Genomic DNA, 26,730 nt, shown 5'->3' with positions numbered 1-26,730 from the left:
CCGTTGGTACATTCCGGCAGACTCCGCTCCCTCCTGTTTCTCGGCGCCGGGGCCCGCATGGCTGCCGGCAGGCGCCCGGCGGCCGCACAGCGGTCCGGAGCTGCCATGGCCCAATGGAGGAAAAAGAAGGGACTCCGGAAGCGCCGGGGAGCGGCCTCCCAGTCCCGCAGCAGCGACTCGGAGGACGGCGAGTTTGAGATCCAGGCGCAAGATGACGCCCGGGCCCAGAAGGTAGGAACGCAGTGCTTGCATATATGTCGGAGCCCAAGCGCTGGCTCCGTGCAGCGCCTCGCAGCTTGAGTTTCCCCAGCTGAGGAGTGGGCACGGCTGAAGGTGGGGAGAGGTCGTCTGGCCTGGGGTTGGGTCAGGACCTCCGGCCTGAGGCTCATGTGCTCCAGGGGCTGGGGCCTGCGGGCCTTCCGGGCCGGCTCTCAGTTTCTTGCTTCTCATTGGCTACTTCCTAGCCGGGGAACGGGTCCTGATTCCCACTCATCCAATGGAAAGTGCGGATGCTGAAGATCGGACTTGGAGAGTTTGGGGGATTCTTGGGAGGATGAATTAGGAGAAGGCTTCACCGCTTGGCTTGAGACCGTGGCTCCCCCAAACTTTTGGAAACTAATAATAAGTTAGACTTGCTTTTGTTGATCGCTTATTATGTGCCAGGCTCCGGCGCTAAGAGCTTTACAAGCCTTATCATTTAATCCTTACACCCACCCGGTGAGCTAAGTAGCCATCCTGATTTTCCAGAGGAGGAAACCTAGGCCTAGAGGGGTTAAAGGAACGTGACCAAGATCTCAGGGCTTGTGAGTGGGAGAGCAAGGATTCAAATCTCGGACTGTATGGTTCCAGTCCCCGTGCTGTTTCCTCTACTGAATGTTAACTGTATGCAAGGGGCGGCAGGGGGGCGGCGGTAGGTGTGAACACCAACGTGGAAAAGCGCTGTAGCCCAGTATTTCTCACAGCCTTGTGCGTAGCGGCTGCCAGGCACAGAGAAGCGTTTATATGTAGAGAGGGTTCTACCCTCGGAGGCAGGGACCAGATGGGAACCTTATTCCACCTGAGCCTCATATAGTAGATCCTCTGTAAATATGGACCAAGGCACAGCCCTATTTTCAAATTTGACCCAATCTTGTACTGGCTGGAGGATATGGGAGAAGTTGCTTAACCTCTCTGAGCTTCAGTTTCCACACACATAGAAAGCAATGGATTATGTGCATCTCGAAAACTGTGGAAAGACTGAGATGACAGTGTTCAGACATTCTACTCTTCAGTAATTATTGTTAGGGCACCAGTGTGTTCCAGATACTTTGTTATCTTGTGTCCACAGCAAGGGTTGGCAAACTTGCCCTGTAAAGGACCAGATGGTAAATAGTGTAGGCTTTGCAGGGCCATATAAAGTCACTGTTTTCTTTGTTTTTGTTTTTTTTTTTTTTAGAATCTTTTAAAATTTAAAAACCATTCTCAGCTCACAGACTACAAGACAGGTGCAGCTCTGACCTAGAGAGTTGTAATGGACCATAGAGCGTCACATACGAAAGAATATAGACTTCTAAGCCAGGGTTCAAATCCCTTGCTGGCTGTGTGACTTTGGCAGGTCACTTCACCTCTCTGAGCTTCAGTTTCCTTTTCTATAAAAGGGACAAAATTATTATACTGTACCTAGTTCATAGGGTTGTTGTGAGGATTGAGTGGGTTAATTTACATGAACGCTGAGCACAGTACCTGGCAGATAGTAAGTGCCATGTGAGTTTTAACCATTATTATGAATTGGTGCTTTTATGAATGTTATTTCTGAGAGGAGGGGGATAGTGCTATAGTCCGAGAAGGCTACCCAGAGGATCTGTCTGGGTTTGATTTAGCTGTGCTGGGACAAGTGAGTAGCAGAGAGGAGGGCAGGTATGAGAGAGACCAGAGCTGGGGAGCGGTGATGAATTTGAAAGGTGATTGGGGGGGGCGGGCAGATGGGATAAGTCTAGTACTTTACTCCCAGGCACCCCCTCCTTCTGTCCCTACCTGACACAAAGGAGATGATTAGATTGGCTCCCTAAAGTTTTGAGGTCTTTGAATGGCAGACCAGGATAATGGTGATGACACTGCTACCTGGGCACTGTTGTAAGCTTTACACTTACCCAATAGTCTTCACAGCACTCTGTGAGGCATATGCACTTGTCACCCTCATTTTCCCAGTGTGGGAACACAGGCTAGGGAGATAAAGTCCCTTGCCTGAGGTCTCACGGCTGGAAGTGACAGAGTTGGGATTGACGCTGCAGGCAGCCTATCTACAGACCCCACTTTCTGACCCTCTGCCCTGACCTCCTGACCTGGTCCAGGCAAAGGAGAGCCTTTTAGCAGGGAAGTCACATGCTCTGGAGGGAGAGTCATCATCTTGAATGGGGGGGGGGCGATAAGGGAGACAGGCAACGGGACAGCCCCCCTCCCTGCCGCAGTGGTGGGACTGTACCTGGAGCAATGCAGCCTTTCTGTTGCTTCCTCCCAGCTGGGACCTGGGAGACCCCTCCCGACCTTTCCCACCTCGGAATGTGCCTCAGACGTGGAGCCGGACACGCGGGAGTTGGTGCGAGCCCAGAACAAGAAGAAGAAGAAGTCGGGAGGCTTCCAGTCCATGGGTGGGTGAGCCTGGCATCTGGGGATTTGGGGGGAGGAAGAGTGGAGGTCATCATGCCCCCCAAGCTCTGCCCTGGGCCCAGCATGGTAGTAGTTTTGGGTGGACGAAGGCAGCACATAGTCTCTGTGCTAGTCACAGACTTCTTTGGGTGACAGCAGGCCTGTCACAATTACAGAAGAGTCAGAGCAGGACTCAGGGCCATGCTGTGCAGAAATAGGCAGAGGCGTCCTAGGATTGAGTGGCACTTCAGAACAAGGGGGAAAGATGAGAGAGTTGCATGGTTTCAGGATGCCCGAGCAGCCTGAAAGGAAAGTGGAACTCTTTCTTGGCTTTTTAGAAGTCAGTAGGGTCTAGAGCAAAGATTTAAATATCAAGATGAATGTTTTTATAGTCAGAGAAAGGAAAAGAGGTCTTTCCACTAAGAGTGACCTGAGCACCATTTCATTTGACTTTTTTTGTTCTAATTAGACATGCCTGTGCCAAAAAATGCTGTAGGTGGGGAGTTCCCTCATGGCTCAGTGGTTTGGGGATCTGGCATTGTCACTGCTTGTGGCTCTGATTACAGCTGTGGCTTGGGTTCAATCCCTGGCTTGGAAACTTCTGCATGCCGTGGGCACGGCCCCAAAAGAAAAAAGAAAAAAACAACGTAAAACAACATTGTAGACTAAGTTAAAGGAAACAGGAGTTCCCATTGTGGCTCAGTGGATTAAGCCCCACACCCCACCTGCTGGGGCCATCATCCTGGAGGATCCTGAGGCGAATCCCAGGCACCCCCTCCTTCTGTCTGTAAACCCTCCCCACTTGCCTCCAAGAGAGGCAGGACCTTCCTACTAAGACAAACCCAGCTCCTCAGTATCAACCAAGGCCCCATCAGTGTTCAGACCATCCCCCCTTGTCTCACAGCATTGAGAACATTCAAATCAGAATCCAAACCAGGTTCCTACCCCACCATCAGTAGATTTGTTTTATAAATCTCAGTTAACCTATAAACTGCTCTGTCCCTTTTCTTGCTGTTTGCTTTTTTTTTGGAGGGGTGTGCTCCCGCAGCATACAGAGGTTCCCAGGCTAGGGGTCCAATTGGAGCTACAGCTGGCCAGCCTACGCCACAGCCACAGCCATGCCAGATCCAAGCCGCATCTATGACCTACACCACAGCTCACGGCTCTCTCTTTTTTTGGCTACCTCATGGAATATGGAATTCCCGGGCCAGGGATCAGATCTGAGCCGTAGTTGTGACCTACTCCACAGCTGCAGCAGAGCTGGATCTTTTGGCCAACTGTGCCTGGCGGGGGATGGAAAGTGTGTCCTGGTGCTGCAGTGATGCCCCTAGTCCCATTACACCACAGTGGGAACTCCTCTTGCTGTTTATTTGTGGATGAGACAGTCGTTTGTCCTGGGTGGTTTTCTGTCATGTGTCCTAGGGGCTCCTCCAGCCCCCTGGTCATTCCCGTGTCTTTCCCAGGCTTGAGCTACCCTGTGTTCAAAGGCATCATGAAGAAGGGCTACAAGGTGCCGACGCCCATCCAGAGGAAGGTATGGGGGTTCGTGTGGGGGGTGCTGACGTGGGTTGGGAGGAGGGACGGCCAGCCTAGCCCTCCTGGCTGGCCTCTTGACATCCACCCCTCGTCCCAGCTGTCACATCTGTCGGCCCCTCTTATTCTGGCTGAAGCCCCACGAGCTTGCCAGTTTCCCAGGTGGAGAAAGTTGGGCCCAGCGGAGCAGAGGCTTGACCCTGGGCCTCTTTGCCCCTAAAGCCACCCATTGCTGAGTCCCAGCCTGGGCGGCTCCCAGCCACCCCATCATCACCTGGGTCTCAGAATTGTTGTACTGAGATGTGTAGCTGAGAGGGAGACAGCGTTTCTCTGGGGTCCCGAGGAAGGGGAGGATTAGACAGGGAGGTGGAGTCTGGCTTAACCTGAAGAAGGACAATCCAGCCGTGGAGAGTGTTGGGGATGATGGGCTGCTCATCCTGGGCGGTGTGTGATCGGGTCTGGGAGACAGGCTCTGGATCACGCAATCCTTGGGTGCAGGAGCTGAGCGCTCCCCTCCCCCCCTCATTCCCTGCAGACCATCCCATTGATCCTGGATGGCAAGGACGTGGTGGCCATGGCCCGGACGGGCAGCGGCAAGACGGCCTGCTTCCTCATCCCCATGTTCGAGCGGCTCAAGGCCCGCAGCGCCCAGACTGGGGCCCGTGCCCTCATCCTCTCCCCCACCCGAGAGCTGGCCCTGCAGACCATGAAGTTCACCAAGGAGGTGTGTCCAGGCGTGGCTGGGCAGAGCTGGGACCAGTGTGGGAGGCCTGAGTGGGCTGAGTCAGCTCTTTAACTGGCTCTCAATCTCTCTCTCTTTCTCTCTCTCCACAGCTGGGCAAGTTCACTGGCCTCAAGACTGCCTTGATCCTGGGTGGGGATAAGTAAGAGTCCCTTGGGTGCCCCATGCAGTGGTTCCCCCAAAGCAGGTGTGCCCTGGGCCTCCCCATCAGATCTACTGAGCCTGTGCTGCTTATTAGTAACAGTAACTCCTCAGAGTTCCCTGGTGGCCTAGTGGTTAGGATTTACAGGATTTGGTGCTTTCACTGTTGTGGCCCAAGTTCAATCCCTGGTCTAGGAACTGAGATCCTATATCAAGCCACTGCCCACAGCAGGCAAAAAAAAACAACTAACCAATAATTCCCACTGTAGCAAAGTGGGTTAAGAATCTTGACTGCAGGGAGTTCCCGTCATGGTGCAGTGGTTAACGAATCCGACTAGGAGCCATGAGGTTGTGAGTTCAATCCCTGGCCTCGATCAATGGGTTGAGGATCCTGCAGGCACCACACCTGTGGTGTAGGTCGCAGACGCGGCTTGGATCCCGAGTGGCTGTGGCTGTGGCCAGTGGCTACAGCTCCGATTTGATCCTAGCCTGGGAACCTCCACATGCTGCGGGTGCGGCCCTAGAAAAGGCAAAAAAAAAAAAAAAAGAGAGAGAGAGAGAATCTGACTGCAGCAGCTCAGGTCGCTGTGGAGGTGCAAGTTCGATCCCCAGCCTGGTGCAGTGGGTTAAAGGATCTGGTACTGCCCCAGCAGCGTGGGTCTTGGCTGCTGCTCAGATTCAGCCCCTGGCCCGGGAACTTCCATATGCTCGGGTGCAGCCATTAAAAACAAACGACAACAACAGCAAAAAACTGACCAGGGGAACATACAGTAAAATATAAGAAATGTCCCACACACAACTCAGACGCAGGTTGCGATGCTCCTAAAAGAGAGCTGGCGGCACATGGGGTTATCCAAATGGGTCACTTGGTTGTTTTAATATGCTTGGTTTGGGGGTGTTTAAAGTGGAAGGCACAAAATTAAGGGATGTTTATAATAGCTCAAATTTGCAAAATGCTGTACTTTTCCTGGTGTGCTTGTACCATCCTTCAGAGGTAGCAGGCACCACACCTGTTCTACAGATGAGCCAACTGAGGAAGTGAAGGGCCCAGAGAGCCACACAGTGATCTGGTGGTAGAGCTCAGATTAGAATTCCTGCCCCTGTCCCAGAGTTTCTCTCTCAGGGGGCAGCCCTTTCCTTATTCTTCTCTCAGGATGTCACTGTCACCAGGCGCTCTCGATTCTAAACAAATGTTTTGCTTTTCAGTGCACTTTTGCCTGTGTTATAATTTATCATCTCTATTGCTGTGATTGTCAGAAATAGCTCCCGGAGCTAGACCTGGCCCAGAATTCTGGTTTGTACAGGTGTCCCAGAGGTGTTGCAGAAGAGAATTAAAGTTAGGAATGTGTATTGCTCAGTTTGAGAACTAGGACATAGAGATCCAGGAAAGTGGTTCTAGGTGGAGCTGGTAGTTCTAAGGTTAGTTGCCAGGTGATGCTGTGGGTCAAAGGCCATTGTGTTGCAGCCCTTACAGAGCCATCAAGACGGGTTCTGTGGTTGAATCCACCTCTTTGGGGAGCTTTGCTGTATCTGTCCTTTCGTATGTTTGAACTTGTATCTCTTGTCAGGGCAGTGATTTTTGCCTACTATCTCAGCAATAGCTTTTCCCCAGTTCTAAAGCTGTGGTAAGGGCTTAGGTCTCACCTGGGCATTTGGTGTTAGGAGGGGAGAGAGACAAAAGAGATCTGGTCTATCAAGCTGATACCTCCTCTTCTCCCTAGAATGGAAGATCAGTTTGCAGCCCTGCACGAAAATCCCGACATGTGAGTTTGTAGATTGGGGATGATGCTCTGGGGTCCCTTCCCAGGTGGCCAGGGGCTGAGGAGTGAGAGGAGGGCTCTGCTGGTGGCCCTGACCCTGGGTGACCTGGCCTGCACAACCACTTCCAGAATCATTGCTACCCCCGGGCGCTTGGTGCATGTGGCTGTGGAGATGAACCTGAAGCTCCAGAGCGTGGAGTACGTGGTATTTGATGAGGCTGACAGGTAAGGCTGCGGGTGCATCCCTGGGCACAGAGCAGCATGTCCCCAAATGTGGGCCACAGACCCCAGGCAGTGCCAGAGCTGACAGGGCTCCCTGGATCAAGTTTTTATTTTGTATTACTTTTAAGAATATCGAAAAAGAGTAGTAGAACAACACACACAGGATTTCAAAAAGATAAAAATTAGCTCAAGGTTGAGAGCACAGACTGGAGCCAGACAGAGGTGGGATCAAATCCCAGCTTTGTGAACATGGGCAAATCCCCGAGGGTCTGTGGGCCTTGGTGGCCTCAACTACAAAGTGGGGATAAAATAGCATGTCCCTCACAGGGGTGCCAGGAGGACTAAAGGGGTTGATATTTATAAAGCCCTTAGAACCATGCCTGGCCCAGAGTTAGCACTGCTGTCATTTATTTCAACATGAATTTGTAAGAAACATACCTGAGACCAGACCGAAGATTTCAAGGTCAGTATTGCTTAGCATGAGGTTGTCAAATAGAGGAAAAGTGAGCTAAGGAAACACCTGTCCCACGTGGCACGAAGCGTGATGGGGTCACAGGTGACAGGTTTGGAACTCATTGGAATGGAAGCCCCTCTCCTGACCCGGTCCTGCTCTCTGCCCTCCCAGGCTCTTTGAAATGGGGTTTGCAGAGCAGCTGCAGGAAATCATTGGCCGCCTCCCTGGGGGCCACCAGACTGTCTTGTTCTCTGCCACGCTGCCCAAGCTGCTGGTGGAGTTCGCCCGGGCAGGTGAGGGAGGAAGTTGCTGGAGCCGGGCTGGGGCTGGGGCTGGAGCTGGGGCTGGGGGCTGGGGACTGGGATGCACGACAGGTCCTGGGGCGGGGCTTGTCCCTCAGCCACTCCCGACCCATCCTCCCCTGTTACCCACCGCAGGCCTCACTGAGCCCGTGCTCATCCGGCTAGACGTGGACGCCAAACTCAACGAGCAGCTCAAGGTGAGACTTCCGCTGTGCCCTTTCCCCAGCCCGCGTCCAGAACCCCGTGAGCGAGCCAACACGAGCCACCCCTCTCCCTGCAGACCTCCTTCTTCCTCGTGCGGGAGGACGCCAAGGCCGCCGTGCTGCTCCACCTGCTGCGCAATGTCGTGCGGCCCCAGGACCAGACGGTGGTGTTTGTGGCCACCAAGCACCACGCAGAGTATCTCAATGAGGTGAGCGGGGATGCCCCTACTGCCCAGGTCTTGGGGACCAACACCTACCTACTCCATTGCCAGCTCAGAGCTGCACTTCCGTGTTTGGCCATCAGGGGGCAGCATCAGAGCAGGACTCCGGCCTGACCAAGGCTCCATACGTTTGTATTCTTTTAAGCTTTTAATTGTAAGAAATTTCAGACAAATATCAAAATAGCAGAATCAACTCTCAGGTACTCAGTTATCAACTCACACTCAGTCTTGATTTATCTAATATTCCTTGGCTCCATTCAGGGGATTTTGAACTGTGTCCCAACCTTCCTATCATTTTTCTGTAGATTTTCAGTGTCCCATGTGTTTCACTTTTTTTTTTTTTTTTGTCTTTTCTAGGGCCGCACCCACAGCATATGGAGGTTCCCAGGCTAGGAGTCTAATCAGAGCTGTAGCCACCCGGCCTACGCCACAGCCACAGCAATGCCAGATCCGAGCCGCATCTGTGATCTTCACCACAGCTCACGGCAACACCGAATCCTTAACCCACTGAGCGAGGCCAGGGATTGAACCTGAAACCTCATGGTTCGTAGTCGGATTCGTTAACCACTGAGCCACAACAGGAACTCCTGTTTTCACTTTTTAAAATCAATGGCCTACACGCTGTAAGCTGTGTAAAGTGCCCTAATCTCATGTGAGCAGCTTAATGAGCTTTTTCACACATGTGTACCTGTGACCCTCCCCCGGGAGTCCTCTAACCCCCAAGGTTGCCAGGGCCCTTCCAGAGTGTGTGTGGCCCCTGCGGGGCAGCCACACCTGGGGTCTGTTCTCTGAGGATGCAGTTCACCGGGTTTCACTTACTTGACACACATTTAACCACGCTTCCTCCCTGGAGCTGCCAGGGTCACTGATGAGTAAAACCAAATGATAGTTTTTAAAGACCAGTTAACTTTTACAGCACTTCCTGTGTTCTGGGCCCTGTTCTCAGTAGTGTATGTGCATTAGCTTATTTAATTCTTACAACAGGAGTTCCCATTGTGGCTCAGTGGGTTAAGAACCTGACTAGTATCCATGAGGATGCAGGTTTGATCCTTGGCCTCGCTCAGTGGGTTAAGGATCTGGCGTTGCTGTAAACTATGGTGTAGGTCGCAGATGCAGCTCTGATTCCACCCCTAGCCTGGGAACTTCCATAAGCCATAGGTGTGGCCCTAAAATAGCAAAAAAAAAAAAAAAAAATCTTCACAACAAAGCTGCAAAGCGGGAACTGTTGTTCTCCCCGTTCTATAGATGAGGAAAGTGACAGCACAGAGAGGTTAGGGAACTTGGGCAAGGTCACCAAGCCTGTTTGTGACAAAGTCGGGATGAGGCTTGTGTCTTGAGGTGGCACTTGCAGGCCCCCTGAGGGAGACTTCTGCGCGTGTCACCTTTTTTGACATTCAAACAACCCTGCAAAAGTGAGAGGTGTTATGTGCTGCATTTATATGGATGAAGATTCCAAACCGAGGTCACCAGCTCAGGGGTTTGGACCAATGGTCTTCCCACCATGTCACAGCACCACCGCCTTGGCCCAGCCTCCTCTCCCCTTCCCTGCCTGTCTCCTCCTCATCCCTTTCCCTCCCTCCGGTCTTCACCCTGAGCAGCTGCTGATGACCCAACGGGTGAGCTGCGCCCATATCTATAGCGCCCTGGACCAGACGGCCCGCAAGATCAACCTGGCCAAATTCACACATGGCAAGTGCTCCACCCTCATCGTGACTGACCTGGCCGCTCGGGGCCTGGACATCCCGCTGCTGGACAATGTCATCAACTACAGCTTCCCAGCCAAGGGCAAGCTCTTCCTGCACCGTGTGGGTAAGGAGCCTGCAGTGCCAGCAGGAGTGCTGTGTCCTGGCATAGGGCTCAGCTCCTGCCACTATAGGTGGGAAAACTGAGGCCCAGGGAGGGGACTGATAAATCAGAATCCGTGTGGAGGGCATGGCCTTGGCCTGATCTAGCGGGCAGCCCCTCCCCACCACCGCTCTAAGGAGGAGATTCTCCTGCTTTCTGGATCCCCCAGTCCTGGGTGTCTGAGGACAGGGCCCCTCCTCTCCATAGTCCTTTCCCTAAAACTCTGCCTGACCCCCTCCTCCTGCAGGCCGCGTGGCCCGAGCTGGCCGAAGTGGCACAGCCTACTCCCTGGTGGCTCCAGATGAGGTCCCGTACCTGCTGGACCTGCATCTGTTCCTGGGCCGCTCCCTGACCCTCGCCTGTCCCCACGAGGAGCCCACGGGTGAGTGGAGGTTGGGGGGAGGCTGGGGTCCCTGCAGAGTGAGTTCATGGTGGGCGTGGGGGTGGGGGTGGGGGGTGGAGGTGGGCCAAGCTGTCCTGGCTTTGGGATTTGACTGCAGAGGAAGATCCCTGTATTTTTTTTTTTTTTTTTTTCAGGGCTGCACCTGCGGCATATGGAGGTTCCAAGGCTAGGGGTCAAGTCAGAACTGTAGCCACTGGCCTACGCCACAGCCGTAGCCACACCAGATCCAGGCTGCGTCTGCGACCTCCACCACAGCTCACGGCTACGATGGATCCTTAACCCACTGAGGGAGGCCAGGGAACAAACCCGCATCCCCATGGATACTAGTTGGATTCGTTAACTGCTGAGCCACGACAGGAACTCCAGATCTCTGTGCTTTAAAGTCAGTAAAGAGCAAGATAGTAAAGAGTTTAGGCTCTGCAGGTCATGTGATCCATGGCAGCCCCTTCTCTGTGCCCTTGTAGTGCAGCATTAGCCACAGACAACACGAAAATGAGTCAAAAATGAGTCGATGGGGTTGTGTCCCCTAAAACTGTGTTTTTAAGAACAGTAGGAGCGGCGGTCCCATCGTGGCACAGTGGTTAACGAATCCAACTGGGAACCATGAGGTTGCAGGTTCAATCTCTGGCCTTGCTCAGTGGGTTAAGGATTCGGCATTGCCGTGAGCTGTAGTGTAAGTTGCAGATGCGGCTCGGATCCCGAGTTGCTGTGGTTGTGGTGTAGGCCGGTGGCTACAGCTCCGATTAGACCCCTAGCCTGGGAACCTCCATATGCAGTGGGAAGCGGCCCTAGAAAAGGCAAAAAGACAAAACAAAAACAAAAATCAGTAGGAGCTGCTCCATAAGTGACGGTTCTTCACACGGGTTATTTCATGGTTCAGGACTCAGAGTGGGGTTGGGCTGGAAGCCCTCTGACTGGGGCTTCTCTCGGGTGGCAGGTGCAGGCGGTGGCAGGGATGGTGTGCTAGGCCGGGTGCCGCAGGGCGTGGTGGATGATGAGGACTGCGGTCTTCGGACCACTCTGGAGGCGTCGCTGGAGCTGCGGAGTCTGGGCCGCGTGGCCGACAATGCCCAGCAGCAGTACATGCGCTCTCGACCGGCGCCCTCACCTGAGTCTATCAAGAGGGCCAAAGAGTTGGACCTTGCTGGGCTGGGCCTGCACCCCCTCTTCAGTGAGTCCTGCCCCGGGTGTGGGGGTTGGGGGATAGATCCCACAGGACCCACCCCAGCCTCATTCCTCCCTCCTCACCAGGCTCACACTTCCAGGAGGAGGAGCTGCAGCAGCTGCAGCTGGTAGACAGCATTAGGAACTACCGCTCCCGCACGGTGAGTGGGGACCGCAGCTCCGGCTGTCTGAGCATCTCTCGAGCCACCCCTTGTTCTGGAACCATCCCTTCTGGTCCACCACAGGCTTCCCTTGTGGCAAGCATTTCCTTCCTCTTATAGATGGGTAGACTGAGGCTCACGGGGCGGTGACTTGCTTAAGGCCTGTTAGAGGCCTGAGGAGCCAGCTGCCATCGGGTGTCCCATATTGTGCCTGTGGGAGGTGTGTACAGGAGCAGGAAAGGCTGGAGCCTCTCATGGTTAAGAGTGCTGGTTTCAGAACCAATGAACTTGAATTGAAATCCCAGATCTGGCTCGTCCTAGCTGTGTGACCTTGGGCAGGTTACTCACCTTCTCTGGGCCTCCCTTTGTAGTTGGGAAAAGCAGGTGATGGGTGGAAAGGAGTTGGGAGGAATGCCAGAGAGAGCACACCAAGCTGGGGAGGGAGGGGTTGCAGAGGAGGAAGCCAGTGGGTAAAGGCCTTGGGTGTCTCCTCCACAGACCATCTTTGAGATCAATGCCTCCAGCCGGGACCTGAGCAGCCAGGTGATGCGTGCCAAGAGGCAGAAGGACCGAAAAGCCATTGCCAGATTCCAGCAGGGGCGGCAGGAGCGGCAGGAGAGCCCAGCCGGCCCAGCCCTGAGCCTCCAGGCACCACCGGAAGAGCAGCCTGAGGAGGAGGAGAAGGAGGCAGCAGGAGAGAGTGTAGAGGTGCAGGCCCCACCCGGGGACCCTGGAGTCTGGCCTGGGGTTGGGGAAGGGGGGTGGGTCAAGTAGCAGCAGCCCATGGGGCTGACCTCAGGGCTTTGGGCCCTTGCTGGGGTGGATGCAGTGACCCTAGTCCCACTTCTGACACCTCGGCATGGAAATCAGTGACCCAGCCCCGGCTTCCCCATCTGCAGAATGGGGTCATGGTCCTGTCCACCCTCCCTTGCCTGAAACCTGGGGGCCAGAGGTGTTTCTGGATTCAGTCTCTGCACTGTGTGTGATGTAACACTCTCATCAGGGTCTGGGGTGTCACCACCGTAAAATGCATCAGAGTTTCCACAGCAAGACATGCTGGTCCCCACACCGAGTGGATGGACAAAGCCTCTTGTTGGCCCAGGTTGGCTTTTGCCACCAAGTGAATTTCAGGAAAGGTCGTTTTCAGAACATTGTGGACTCGGGCACTGCAGCCAAGGCACTGCGGTACCAGGTTCTGGGTCTGCTGGGCAGATTCAGGACAGCACGTGGAGGATTCTAATGGGCCCAGTGCTGGCTGTGTCATTGTCATCATCACCATCAATCTCAGCTTGGGGGCTGGGGCAGGGGCAGGGGGAAATGGGCAGACCAGGGACTGTTGGCAGCAGCAGGGCCATGACTCAGGCAGCGTCAGGCCCTGGGCCTTCATGGTGGAAGGCAGGGCTGCGGGACCAAGAGTGTGCTGTGCCCCTGGTGGCTAGGGGCTGGGCCTGCTCATCCACCAGTATGTCTCTCTTACATTTGATCGGATAGGGCTCCAGAGGGCAAAAAATGTTCTTAAAAACCCCTGGACTAGTCCACATCATATAGAGCAAGGCCCAGGCCCAGAGAGGGACAGGGCCTTGCCTTGGTCACATGACCTGAGGGAGGCTGAGCTGGGACAAGAATGTGGTGGGTCTCACCCTCGTTGGCACCCTGCCCTCCTCCTACCCCACCTGGCCTGTCTCTCCTGGTGTTTGAGGCAGGGGTTGTGCTATGTGTGCAGATGAGGAAACAGGGTCTAAATGGCAACACCAGGTTTTCAAAGTCCCGGAAGCCCCTGGACCGCAACCTGGGCTGGTGGGTTGGGTGGCCAGTCCACTCCCTGGGGGCAGCGGGTGACTCCTGGGCCTCCATCCGCCAGGACGTCTTCACAGAGGTCGTGGGCCAGAAGCGGCAGAAGCCAGGACCTGACCGGGGAGCCAAGAGGCGGAGGGAGGAGGCCCGGCAGCGGGACCAGGCGTTCTACGTCCCCTACCGGCCCAAGGACTTCGAGAGCGAGCGAGGGTGAGTGACTCCTGGTCCCAGTTTAGGGCAGGTGGGTTAGGGTAGGTGGGCTTGATGGGCACCCCACCTCCAACCCCATGACGTCTCCCCAACCCTCCCTCTGCAGCCTGAGTGTCGGTGGGGACGGGGGAGCCTTTGAGCAGCAGGCGGCTGGTGCTGTCCTGGACCTGATGGGGGACGAAGCCCAGAGTCTGACCAGGGGCCGGCAGCAGCTCAAGTGGTAAGTGAGCCAGTGAGCACACCCCGCCATGTCCCCGTCTGCCACTTGGTCCTCACAATAGGCATGTGACCTCCTCCCTGACTGTCTCTCTTATGTTTGATCGGACAGGGCTCCAGTGGGCAAAAAAATGATGCCCTAGAGCAGGAATTATGACATCCCCACCCTCATTTGATCCTGCACAGCACAGATTATGAAACACACACCCTCAGCCCATCCTGTAGCAAAGTGGGCGTTGGGAACTCCTCCAGGGCACCCCTGTATGTGACCCAGGCCCCCAGACCTTGAACCCCCAGGTTGGAGCTAATCCCCTGACTCTCACACTGCCTTTTGAGACCTGGGCTGCCAGGGAGTGGTGAGGAGGGGCAGGGCACAGGCTTTTATGTTGCACCTGCTGCACGCCATACGCGGGCACCCTGCTTTCCTTGAATCCTCCAGCGACCCAATGAAAGTCAGGGGGAAACAGGCCCCGAGGCAAGTGGGCCACCTCCCTCCGCAGCACACCTCCCAAGTTCCTAACTCCTTTTCCCACAGGGACCGGAAGAAGAAGCGGTTTGTGGGACAGTCAGGACAGGAGGACAAGAAAAAGATCAAGACAGAGAGTGGCCGCTATATCAGCAGCTCCTACAAGCGGGACCTGTATCCAGAAGGGCGTGGCCATGGGTGGGGGGGGAGCAAGCACCTTCTGCCTCCACATCTCCTATAGGTGGGGGCGGTGTCAGGGAGGGGCGTGGTCTAGCCCCTATAGTTGAGGGCAAGAGAATGGGTGGGGTCGATCGGATTCAACCATCAAACCCCCTGTAGGTAAGGCCTGTATCTTCTGGGCAGGGTGGGGCCCACACGTGTCACGGGCATCTGGATGCTGCAGGCAGCCTCCTTAATGCAGCCTCTCAGATACCAAAAGTGGAAACAGAAACAGAAAATCGATGATCGTGACTCAGAAGAGGAAGGGGCTTTTGACCGGCGAGGCCCAGAGCGAAGAGGTGGGAAGCATGGCCGAGGGCAAGGTAAGAGTCTGGGTAGGATGGTCCTTAAAGTGCAGGTTGGGAGTTCCCATCGTTGCTCAGTGGTTAACGAACCCGACTGGTATTCATGAGGACTTGGGTTCCATCTCTGGCCTCGCTCAGTGGGTTAAGGATCCTGTGTTGCCATGAGCTGTGGTGTAGGTCACAGGCGTGGCTCAGATCCCACTTTGCTGTGGCTGTGGTGAGGCCTGCAGCTGTAGCTGATTCAACCTCTATCCTGGGAACTTCCATATGCCACAAGTGTGGCCCTAAAAAGACAAAAAGACCAAAAAAAACAAAACCGCAGATTGGCACATTTGGTCATCTCGGGGGCTTGGTCCTCCTCATGTGGTGTTTTTCCTTCTCTGGTGGTGGACACCTCTTCTGTCTCTCCCTCCATTTCTGTCTTGGATTTTCTCTGACGTGTCATCCTCTCTCGTTATTCTGTAGTTTCATCCTCTCCTTTTCCATTTCTGACTCTCTCCCTGTCCCTCTCTCTTTCCTTGTCTGTTTCTCTCCATCTTTCTCTGTCTTTCTGTATCTCTTTCTACTTTTCTCATGGTTCATGTTATTTTTTCTCCTGCACACATGCACTTCCCAGCTTTCTCCTCCTCTCTTGTCTCCCTGTGGATGTCCCCTGGCTCCCCCCAGGCTCCCTCACCCCTCACTCCTCAGCTCCCAATTTTACCCGGAGTGGAGCAGGCTGCTGCTGTGGGCTTGATGGTGAGGGTGGCCTGTCAGCTTCAGGAAAAAGCAGCTGTTCTCCCCTCTGTCCTTTGTCCTCACTGGAGTGATGGGTCCCTGTTAGGTGCCCTGGCCCCCATGGAGTCAGCTGGGGCCGCCTTAATGATCATCTGTGTGGGAGCTCTTCCGTGGTCATTGACGTGGGTGGGAGAGGGAGCCTAGAAGTGGGGCACAAGGGCCTGGTGGGGATCCGAGGGGCAAGGCCACTGACCACTGCTGCTGCCACTTTGCTCGGTGACTTTGGCCAAGTCCCGTCCCCTCTCCAGCCTTCTCTGATTTCTCTCCTGCCAGAGGAAGATTAAGCTACAGCCTGTTTTCGTCTAACAAGCTTAGAGCACACCATCCATAGAGACAGGGATTGCAGTCCGTCTGGGTCCTTAGCGCCTGCATAGTGGAGACACTGAAAAGCCTTCATTGAATGATTTCTAATTGTAATAGTTACATTTAGGAGGCCCTGACTGTAGACTAGACCATGTTCTGAACACTACACATGTAATAGCTCATTTACCCCTCATTAGGACTTACATGGTAGGTGTTGTTATTCATAATTCACAGCAGGGGAAACTGAGGCACAGAGAAGTCAAGTCATTTGTCCAAGGTGCAAGTGGTCATAGCTGGGATTTGAACCCTGGCAGTATGGGCTTGAAGGTCCATGCTCTTGTCCGTTACAGAAGACTCCTTAAGCTTTATTAAGCAGTTGCTATCTGCCAGATGTCAGAGCCACAGCAATGAACATGGGATGTGAATAGGGGCAGGGGAGCAGCTTGGAGGCTTCTGGGAGGAGAAAACATTGGAAGCGGACTCAAAGGCTGAGCCCCCCAAATCTCTGTCCTGGCAGGTGCATCCCAACCCCGCACCCCTGGCACCCCCGCAGGCCGAGTGCGCTCAGAGCTCAAGACCAAGCAGCAGATCCTGAAGCAGCGGCGCCGAGCCCAGAAGCTGCGCTTCCTCCAGCGTGGTGGCCTCAAGCAGCTTTCTGCCCGCAACCGGCGCCATGCCCAGGAGCTGCAGCAGGGTGCCTTCGGCCGGGGCGCCCACTCTAAGAAGGGCAAGATGAGGAAGAAGATGTAAGGAAGGTGACCCGGCCCCGTGGTTCCTCAGTTTGTCAAAGCATGGACATCCACAGTGTTCCCCTGTACCACTGTGTGCCTGGCCCTGAGCTGGGCTCTGGGGAAGCTCCCTACAGGAACTGATCTGTGCAGAGGAGTTCTGTACTGCCACAGGGGGCAGCAGCTGCCTCTTTCTATGACAGGGCACCTTTGAGCAGGGTGTTGAAGGGTGCATAGGAGTTTGCCAGCAAGGCCAGACAGGCCAAGACCTGAGTTCGCAACTCAGTTGCTACTGTTTCCGTGTGTTCAGGGTTCAGAGGTCTTGGCCACAGGGGTTTGAGCCCTGGGCACCTGAGGCCCAATGATGTATTTTTAACATAATAAACCTCTGTTGAGCACCTCCAGTGGACCAGGAGCACAGTCTGCTTGAGGAGTTGGAAGGGACAGACCTGGGTACTAGAATCCCAGGTAGTGCGCGGATGAGCTGAGAGTGTATGGGCAAGTCCCGTGTGGGTTCTGCTGGTGTCTCCATTTTGCAGATGAGGAAAATCAGGCGCAGTGGAAGGGCCCATTACTGAGGTGGGGGCACCCTCAAGCTGGCATTCGGTTCCCTTCCTCCCACCGGGTCAGGCTTGCAGCTGGGACTGGATGGGGGGAGTGAGATGGGATGTAGGGTTCCGGGTAGAGGGTGCAGAGCTCCCCCCTGGCTGTGAAGGAGTTCACACTGCCTCACCACGTACCCAGGGGTCAACGCCTGTCCTTGGTCCCAATCCAAGCCCTGTGCTCCTCAGCCCCTTCTGGGGGTCCTGAGAAGGTCAAGGGTAGCCTCCGGATCCTCAGATCGTCCATCACTCAGCACCAGTCCAAACCGAGGAGCCTCTGTAAGCAGGCACCCCGGGAATGGGTGTTCGCCATTGTCACCCACTTGCTGGTCCTTCTTTATTTTACTTTACTTACCAAACCCTTGTTTAGAACTTACCAGAATTTGTGCCAGGCCTCATTCCAAACACCTGACAAACATCAGCATGTTTACATACCCCCAGCTACCCTGAGAGAGAGGCCCAGGTCCCAGGCCATGTGGTGGATGTGGGCTTGTCCCCCCCACCCTGCCCCGCCCCATGTAGCCTGTGTTTATTTAGTGCTTGCTGTGTACCCCTCATGCCCACCCCACAGGAAATGTGCACCTCCTGTCCAGGGCCTGGGTCCCTCCCCTGCTGCTCACCTGGGTCAGGGTTAAGAGGCAGGGGCTGTGGGCTCAGCCTGACGCAGGCTGGCCAGCAGGGCAGAGAGGTCCAGGATGAACAACTTCACCTGTGGGTCCCGACACGGCCAGAGTCACATCCCAGCCCCTGAGTGTCCAGCGCCCCCCCCCCCCCAAATCCCAGAGGCTGCAAAGCAGGGGTGGGGGGGTAGAGACCCCTATTAGACAGCAATGATGGTGATTCCCCAGGGCAGTGAAAGCTGGCCTAAACTGTCCTGGTTGGTTTTGTTTTTGTTTTTTTCTTTTTTAGGGCCACACCTGAGGCATATGGAAGTTCTCAGGCTAGGGGTTGAATAGGAGCTACAGCTGCTAGCCTACGCCAGAGTCACAGCACTGAGCCACATCTGCGACCTACACTGCAGCTCATGGCAGTGCCAGATCCTTAACTCACTGAGCGGGGCCAGGGATCAAACCCGAATCCACTGAGCCACACGGGAATTTGGGGAACTCCTATTTTGTTTTTTGTCTTTTTGTTTTTGTTTTGCTTTTTAGGGCCACACCTGTAGCATATGGAAGTTCCCAGGCTAGGGGTCGAATTGGAGCTTCAGCTGCCAACCACAGCCACAGCAATGTGGGATCTGAGCTGAGTCTGCAGCATACACCACAGCTCATGGCAACCCTGGATCGCTGACCCACTGAGGGAGGCCAGAGATCGAACCCACATCCCCACGGATACTGGTTAGATTCATTTCCGCTGTGCCACAATGGGAACTGGCTCCTACTTTGTTTTGATTAACCTATTTATTGATAAGAACTTAAGGAACACCCATGGATCCACCGCAAAGACCTAGAATTTGCTGGCAGACTTTTTTGGGGGCTCCCCCTTTACATTTGTCACTGAAATAAACATCTGACAAGGAAACCGTATCTCTACCAAAAGTGAAAAGATTGATTTACCCCTTGTCATAAGTAGAGGGTAACTGAAAAAACAGTAATACAAAGAAGGAGTTCCTGTCGTGGCTCAGAGGAAACGAATCTCACTAGTATCCATGAAGGCTCAGGTTCAATCCCTGGCCTCGCTCAATGGATTAAGGATCCGGTGTTGCTGTGAGCTGTGGTGTAGGTTGCAGACGCAGCTTGGATCCTGTGTTGCTGTGGCTGCGGTGTAGGCCAGCAGCTGCAGCTCCAATTGGACCCCTAGACTGGGAGCCTCCGTGTGCCACCGGGTGTGGCTCTAGAAAAGACAAAAATAAATAATAATAATAATAATAATACAAAGAAAATGAAACCAGGTTGCTGACCTCTGACAGCAGCTATTGCCCACAGTGGGTGTGAGTCCCAGGCCCTGAAGACCAGCGGTTATTACAGGGGTTAAAGGCATAGTCGCCTCCCCGCCAACCCTCTTCAGTTGAACCTTGGTCGTTGGTAAGGTCAGAGTGTTGGTTGAAAAGGGACTGGCTTTTGCCTGTTACTTCATTTCGAGCCTCTGTCCCTCCTAGAGTCATCTTTTGTACCTTGGGGTACCTGAGCCACACTTGAGAGAACAATGGTGTACACCTGAATCCATCTGACTCAGGATGTGGCACAAAGGTAGGCTCCGGGGACCCGGTTCTTAGCATTTGGTTGGAATCCTGGCCCTGGGCCACAGGACAGGAGCAGGATGGGCTGGGGCAAAGTGGGGTGTCTTGCTTTGTTTCCTCCATCCCTTGGGAACACCCTAGAAATATAAATCTCCAAAGTCTGAAACCCCTCCCTCCATTGTCAACCATGTCACGTGTTCTCCCACCTCGCAAACCTGAGTGACAGAGTAAGCCAGGCATGCTTTGGTGCACAGTGACACTGCGGTGCCGTTGTGCAGAAAGAAAAACCACTGCACATCTCCATGCTCCCCAGGGAAGCCAAGGCCTGTCCATGTGGAGACCCAGAGCGTCAGGGACTAATTAAAAATGAGTCCCCCTCTTACTTGTGTCACCACTTGCTCTTTGATCCTGAGACATAAGAAAGAGTCTTGGCAAAAACCTATCAGTTAGTGTGGCCTCCTGCACAGTGAAGGCACTGAGACCTCATAACAGGTGACCAGCAGGGCCAAGACCAATCCAAGGCTCCCAGGCAGGGGGATCAGGCGGCCATGGAGACTGTATCTGTGGCACAAAGCCTGGGCTTTGATAGCAGAGGGTCATGCTTAACCCACAGAAGGTGGGGGGCTGGAAGTGACATAAAGAGGGGTCCTCACCTGCTCCAGCTGCCCCTCTGTGTCCTCGATGTCCAGGAAAGGAGGCCTCCTCTGGTGCTGGCACACTAGCTGGAACAGGTTGAGCGCTGCCATCCTGGTGCGTCCCAGGAGCAGGGTCTGCTCAGCCGCTGTGTTCTGGATCTGAATCCACTTGGATTCCTGGAGGACACCCAACCCCCTTCCCCATTAAGGTGTGAGCCAACCTGAGAAGGGCTAGGGCCCCATTCCCTTGCACTTCCCATCAGTCAGATGCCCATAGGCGCTCTCCTGGGACAGGAGTGCTAGGACCCTGCCTCAAGTTTTCATAGGTCGGGGCCTCACGCGCCGTCGAGTGCTTTCCGATGCCTGAAACCTGCCCTTGAGCCCGTGAGCGCAGCATTGCCCCGTCTGATCTTATCGGCCCTGGCACTCCTCCCGGCGGTGGAGGGCTGGGATCCCGGGCGTCCACCTCCTCCCAGCGGCGGTACCCAGTGCAGCGTGCGCTCCCGCGCCGCCTCCAGTTGCTGCAGCAGCTGCACTCGCCGCTGGCCCTGCTGAAGCAGCTCGTCCTGCCAGGCGTCCCGCAGCCGCTGCAGCCGCGCGCGCGCCTCCTCCAGCTCGGCGAGCCGCTGGCGCTCCGTGATCCTCAGCGCCTCCTGCATGTCGGCCAGGCCGTCGAAGCGGGCCACCAGCTCGGGAACCTCCTGGAACTGGGATGGCGTAGGAGAGGGAGTCACCGGGCCCGCCTTCCCCTCCCGCACGTTCTTCCTCATCCCTTCTGTGAAATGGGCGCATCGCACAGCCCCTGCCCCATAAGTGGTGATTACTTCTGCCTCTCCCAACTCCACCATCAACCCTAGCTAACCTTTACTGCCTTTTATTAATATTAACTCATTGTTTCATTCACCTAATACTTAGTGCCCGGATTCCCCCTCGCTCCTCCCCCCACACCTTCCTGTGTGTCCTTGACTAAGTTACCTTTCTGAGCCTCAGTTGCCCTCATTTTACAGTTGTCTGTAAAATGAGGTTGACAGTAACAAGACCCACTTCACAGGACCTTGCATAAACAGAGCATTTTCCAGGCATACAGTTAGCTCTCAAGAAGTGGTGACCTCTGGCATACAGTCAGTGCTCCAGTAGTGCACACTTCCAAAGCAAACCCTGAGGCCGTCCAGGGCTTCACGCGACGCTGAACCCCAAACCCAGCAGGGCCCTCACCTCGGGCAGCTGCTCCAGCACTTGCCCCAGCAGGCGCGCGCAGGGCTCCAGACGCTGCAGCCGGCGCTGCAGCCGCGCGCGCTCCCGCTGCAGCTCCTCCAGCTGGGCCCGACGCCTCAGCGCCTCCGCCTCCTGGTGGCCCGCCAGGTGCCGCTCCTCCGCCGCCCTCCGCAGTGCGCGGCTGCGCCGGGCCTCGGCGTCCTGAGGAGGGATGGAGAGGAGGTGAAGACCTCCAGGACTGGGGAGTCTGCGGAGTGGAGCTGAATGCATCCAGTCCGCCCCAGCATTCATTCACACTTTGAGTCCTGAGTTTCCAACAGGTGGCCCGCGGGATTCCAGCCAGAATCTCTGATTTTGGTCCCTCACTTCTCTTCCACTCTTTTGAAAATATTGCAGGCAGTGCGTGTCTATTCCCCACCACTCCTTTTGTGTTGGTAAGCCCACTTTGTAAGTGTATGCGATGTCTCTGGTCCCTATAGGATTGTGATTTTGTGACCCTCTGCCCTACCTTCCCCCAGCAGTGTCCACCTACTTGCAAAAACTTTTCAAAACGGACAAAGGACCCCTTCAGCTCCTGCTCTTTCTGTTCCAACTGTTCCCATCGCTGTTTCAGGGATGCCCTCCTGGTCTGGAACACCTGGGGGGGTATTGGGGGAGGTAAGGAATAGGTATTTGGGTGTGTTTGGGGGTTCAAAGCATCCCACGCTTTCAGGTTCACGCTTAACTTCTCTCATCATTTGCCCTTAATCTTGTCGCTGCACTGTTGCTCAAATCCACCCCTGGCTCCCACCACCCATGATGAAGCCCAAGTTCCCTCTGCGTGTTAGCATCTCTGCTTTTCCTCCCCGCTTTATCTTTCCTCCAACACTGCCTTCCAGCCTCTTACCCACCTGTGTTTTGTCCTTGCCTTCCAGTATTTATATATGCTGTCCCCTCTGCCTGTTTGTCCCTTCTCACCCTGTACCCCTTCGCTGGATAAGTGGTCTTGCCCCACAGCCATCCCTAAGAATCACTTCCTCCAGGAAGCCCTCCGTCAATGACCACCCCTCTGTAGAGATGGGGGCTTTCTCTGGGCTCCCACAGACCCTACTCAGTGCTTCCCGCCCTCACAGCAGTCACCACCTGGACACTTGTCTGTCCCCTTCTCTGTACTGTGAGCCCAGGAGGGCAGGGACTGTGGTGAGACCTCTAGACCCCAGTGTGGTGCCCTGTGCACAGTAGCTACTCCATACATGTTTATTTGCACTTCATTTGATCCCCATTTGACAGATGAGGAAACCAAGGCTCGAGATGGTGACTTATTTATCTTAGGCTTTGTACTAATAAGTTGGCTCCATCACTTCCTTTTTTTTTTTTTTTTTTTTTTTGGCTGGGGTCCTCGAACATTTCAAGGGCTGCACTGAGTGTCTCACCTCCTTCTGGGCCTGAAGGCCCTGGTCTGCATCCACTAGCTCCTGCTTCTTCTCCAGGAGACGCAGCACCGGCGGGATGTGGTCCACATTCTGCTCCAAGATCTTCCTGGAGGGGCTCAAAGAGGAGGTGGCGGTGAAGGAGGCAAGACTCAGGACCCCCAAACTCCCCACTGGTGCCTGAAATGCCCCCATTAGCCACCTCCTAGCTGTTGACTTTTTCATTTATTCAACAAATTGTCCTGAGCACCTACTTTGTGCCAGTCACTGTTCTAGGCACGGGGGAGGGGGGTAACAGTAACAGTCCTGAAGAAGAAAACAATCCCGGCCTTCCAGGAGAGGGCATTCTGCTAGTGGCCACAGAAAAGAAAGCTAATAATAATAAATAATGCTAGGACGTGGCAGGTGCTATGATGAAAAATTCAGCAGACTAAAGGAAATCTCCCCATAGGGAGAGAGAAAAGTCTCTGGTGAGGCATTTGAGCAGAGACTTAAAAGGAGAAGAGGGAGTGAGCCAAATACTGTGGGGAACAGATTCTAGGCTGAGGGAATGGCCAGTGCCAAGCCCAAGGGAAGTACCTTGGTGTGTAAAGGAGCTGCCAGGAGGTGTAGTTGGAGGGGAGGTAGAAGGGAGCAGAGAGATGGGAAGTGAAATCAGGGAAGTGAGGGTCGGACAGTGGTGGGCCACGGAAGACTTTGGCCTTGGCTCTGAGTGAAGTGGGAAACGTGGGAGGGTTTGGAGCAGGGGAGGGACGCCTTCTGGCTGCTGTGGGAGCTAGGGCAGCAGGAGGGGCAGAGCAGCTGAGGGGGACCAGGGACAGGTCACAGGATAATGCAGAGGATGCCATCCTGATTTGGGTGGTTGGAGTAAAGAGGTAAGGTTCTGGATACCAGTGGAGATCATAGCTGACAAGATGACAGGGTGACAAGGGGGTGAGAAAGAAGTCAAGGGTGCTGGAAAGATGTTGCTGATGGGAGGCTGAGTGGGGAGCAGGGGAGATCAGCTCTTTGCTAAGGTCAAGTTGAGATTGAGCCGCCTGTTGACCTCTGCAGGGAGGGTCCGGAAAGAGGCTGGGATCCAGAGCCAGGCTCGTAGGGGAGGAGGGACTGGACACAGCCCCACAGGGTTGGCTGTATGGGGAGCAGAAAGGATGCACTAGCATCCCACTCTGCAAGGTTTTCTGGCTCTGGTCCAAGGAAACCCTCCCATTTTACTGATTCTGATTCTGAGACTGGGACCTCCAGCCACACTGCTGAAACAAGGCAGACACAGAACAAGCTTCCCCCACTCTTCCTTTAAAATGCAGTGGGGAGTTCCCCTTTTTGCTCAGTGGGCTAAGAACCTGACTAGTATCCATGAGGTTGTGAGTTTGATCCCTGGCCCCGGTCACTGGGATCCGGCATTGCCATGAGCTGTCGTGTAGGTTGCGCACATGGCTTAAGGATCTGGTGGGGCTGTGGCTGTGGCTGTGGCCAGCAGCTGCAGCTCCAATTTGAACCCTAGCCTGGGAACTTCCATATGCTACAGGTGCGGCCCTGAAAAGCAATAATAATAATAATAATAATAAAATGCAGTTTGCAGGGAGAGGGGGCAAGAATTCTAAGAGTAATTCCTTCCCAGCTTGGGTCACACGATTTAACCTCAGGTGATATCAACTAGGGGTGGGGATTGGGAACAGATTAGAGATCTGGGCCATTGACTCCGTTCTGCCCTAACTAGTCCTACGACCTTGGCGAAATTGCCATTTCCTTTGGATCCTCAGTTTCCGCCTGGGGAAGCCAGGACCCAGGAGTGGGGGGAAGGGATGGGCCATCCCACTGGCTCCTGCCCCCCTTTCAACCCTCCCCACCACTCCACGCCACTCACAAAGGCAGTTTCTCTTGCGAGGTCAATCGGAAATACTCTTCCCAGGGTATTGCCATTCTGCCAGCAATTGCCCAGGTACCTGCTCTCTTTCTGGAGTTTTGCGCTAGCCTAGGAAGCCCTGGGGGTTCTGATGGAGGGCTCTCTTGCTCTGTGCTCCCGGAAGGCAGCCACCCAGCCGGCCTCTGTTGTCCAGGCAACCAGCAACACAACATTCCATTGCCTGCTAGAGGCGGAGAATCCACCCCGAGAGGGAGAGGGAGGGGGCTGCAGGGAGGGGAGCAGCTTCTGCCGGTTCTGGAGGAGGCTTTAACTCCCAATCTAAATTGGGGCACAGTGAATAGGACATGGATCTCTTGGCCAGGAATCTGCCCCTCTTGGTGCCCTATGTCTGGTCAAACCTCTGCTTGGGTGGGGCCTCACTAACGTGGCCGTGGGTGCAGCTGTCCCCTCAAATGAGCACCTACTGTCTGCCAGGTCCTTGCGGAGTGGGGACAAGGTTCTTGGCAAGGTCCAGAGGGCCTACCATGTTCCAGCCCTTTGAGGGTCAGCTCCTATTGCTGGAGGTGGCACTAACCTGGTCTTGTCTCATGGAGCCCCCAGCCTGGTTAGGGACATAAAGAGCAGGGGCCAACAGCACTACTTGGTGGAAACCAGCTTGGAAGAGACCTCTGGATTTGGAGGGTGGGGGTAGGGTAGGGGTGACATAGTTTAAGCAGTTACTCTGGGTCAGACACTGAACTGAGCACTCTACCTACAGTATCTAAGTTAAGCTTTTTTTTTTTTTTTTTAATCTTTTTAGAGCTGTACTCATGGCATATGGAAGTTCCCAGGCTAGGGGTCAAATTGCAGCTGCAGCTGCTGGCCTGCGCCACAGCCACAGGAAAGCCAGATCCAAGCCTCATCTGCGACCCACACCACAGCTCATGGCAATGCCGGATCCTTAACCCACCGAGCAAGGCCAGGGATCCAACCCTCATCCTCATGGATACTACTGAGGCCATGGATACTACTGAGCCACGACAGGAACTCCTCTAATTTAATCTTTAAAACAGCACTGCAGGGGAATTCCCTGGTGACTGAGTAGGTTAAGGATCCAGCGTTGTCACTGCCGTGGCTTGGATTGCTGCTGCGGTACAGGTTCAATCCCTGGCCCAGGAACTTCCACATGCTATAGGTGTGGCAACACACACACACACACACAAACCAGCACTGCAGGGGATGGTAATGGGGAAAAGTACCCAGAATAATACTCCAGATACTCATGGGTCCTCCAACTGGAAATAACGAAAAAAAAAAGCGTCTCGTGGAGTTCCCATTGTGGCACAGCAGAACCGAATCCAACTAGTATCCATGAGGACTTGGGTTCAATCCCTGGCCTCACTCAGTGGGTTGGGGATGTGGCATTGCCATGAGCTGTGGTATAGATCACAAAAGTGGCTTGGATCCTGCTGTGGCTGTGGTGTAGGCCAGCTCTGATTTTGACCCCTAGCCTGGGAACTTCCACATGCTGCAAGCGCAGCCCTAAAAAGCAAAAAAAAAAAAAGGCGTCTTGTACTCTTAGCTTCTGACCATTTTATTTTTCTGTTTTAAATAATTTATTTTTTTCCACGCAAGGAAATATATTTTCTTATTGGAGAGTAACGCTGTTAAAAATTTACTGTAGTTACTGTCATGCCTACATTGCTTAAAACAACTCCCAAGCATTTTGGTAGAGCATACTGAAAAGAAAGACAGAGCTAAAATAATGTACATTTATCTTTGAGCATTTTGCATTAAATTGCACATACTATCTTTCTGCCTATATTGATGTGAAGTGACAAGATTCATGATTTAATTTTTCTTAGTTTAAAAAATATTGATGTAGGATTTACATAAAGTTCATTTTTTCCCCACACACGATTCTATGGGTTTTAGCAAATGCATAATGTTGTTTAAACACAACGGTCAAGATGTGAAATATTTCCATCACCCCCAAAAAGTCCTCATGTCGGTTTGTAATCAGCTCTTGTCCCCAACCCAGCCCCTGGCA

At 54.2% G+C, this 26,730-nt stretch overlaps 2 protein-coding genes across 4 annotated transcripts; one reads left to right on the top strand and one right to left on the bottom strand.

The window, feature by feature from the left end:
- Positions 1-19: 19 nt before the first annotated feature.
- Positions 20-17,198, top strand: DDX54 (DEAD-box helicase 54). The gene is made up of 20 exons (XM_021073260.2): positions 20-231; positions 2,498-2,627; positions 4,089-4,159; positions 4,694-4,882; positions 4,993-5,042; positions 6,763-6,804; positions 6,931-7,026; positions 7,649-7,770; positions 7,915-7,976; positions 8,060-8,191; positions 9,802-10,012; positions 10,296-10,430; positions 11,389-11,622; positions 11,703-11,776; positions 12,275-12,484; positions 13,638-13,780; positions 13,887-14,000; positions 14,532-14,636; positions 14,892-15,004; positions 16,584-17,198. The coding sequence occupies exons 1-20, from the start codon at positions 58-60 to the stop codon at positions 16,814-16,816; spliced, it is 2,640 nt and encodes an 879-aa protein (XP_020928919.2). The 5' UTR covers positions 20-57; the 3' UTR covers positions 16,817-17,198.
- Positions 16,411-24,890, bottom strand: CFAP73 (cilia and flagella associated protein 73). 3 transcript variants are annotated; one of them, XM_021073262.2, is made up of 8 exons: positions 24,702-24,856; positions 22,838-22,952; positions 21,958-22,062; positions 21,426-21,626; positions 20,696-20,917; positions 20,229-20,387; positions 18,017-18,105; positions 17,559-17,673 (listed from the first exon to the last, which is right to left on the bottom strand). In XM_021073262.2, the coding sequence occupies exons 1-7, from the start codon at positions 24,755-24,757 to the stop codon at positions 18,028-18,030; spliced, it is 936 nt and encodes a 311-aa protein (XP_020928921.2). In that variant the 5' UTR covers positions 24,758-24,856; the 3' UTR covers positions 17,559-17,673; positions 18,017-18,027. The 3 variants fall into 3 exon arrangements, with proteins under 3 accessions (XP_013838377.2, XP_020928920.2, XP_020928921.2); XM_013982923.3 differs by having other exon boundaries at positions 16,411-18,105; positions 22,838-22,943; positions 24,702-24,890; XM_021073261.2 differs by having other exon boundaries at positions 16,411-18,105.
- Positions 24,891-26,730: the final 1,840 nt, after the last annotated feature.

The sequence above is a fragment of the Sus scrofa genome, chromosome 14 (genome assembly GCF_054392235.1).
Source record: "Sus scrofa isolate SSC_HxYL_T2T_F1_AM1 chromosome 14, Sscrofa_HxYL_maternal_Yorkshire_Landrace_v2.0, whole genome shotgun sequence".
NCBI lineage: Eukaryota > Metazoa > Chordata > Mammalia > Artiodactyla > Suidae > Sus > Sus scrofa.
This window is presented reverse-complemented; position numbering and strand designations above follow the sequence as displayed.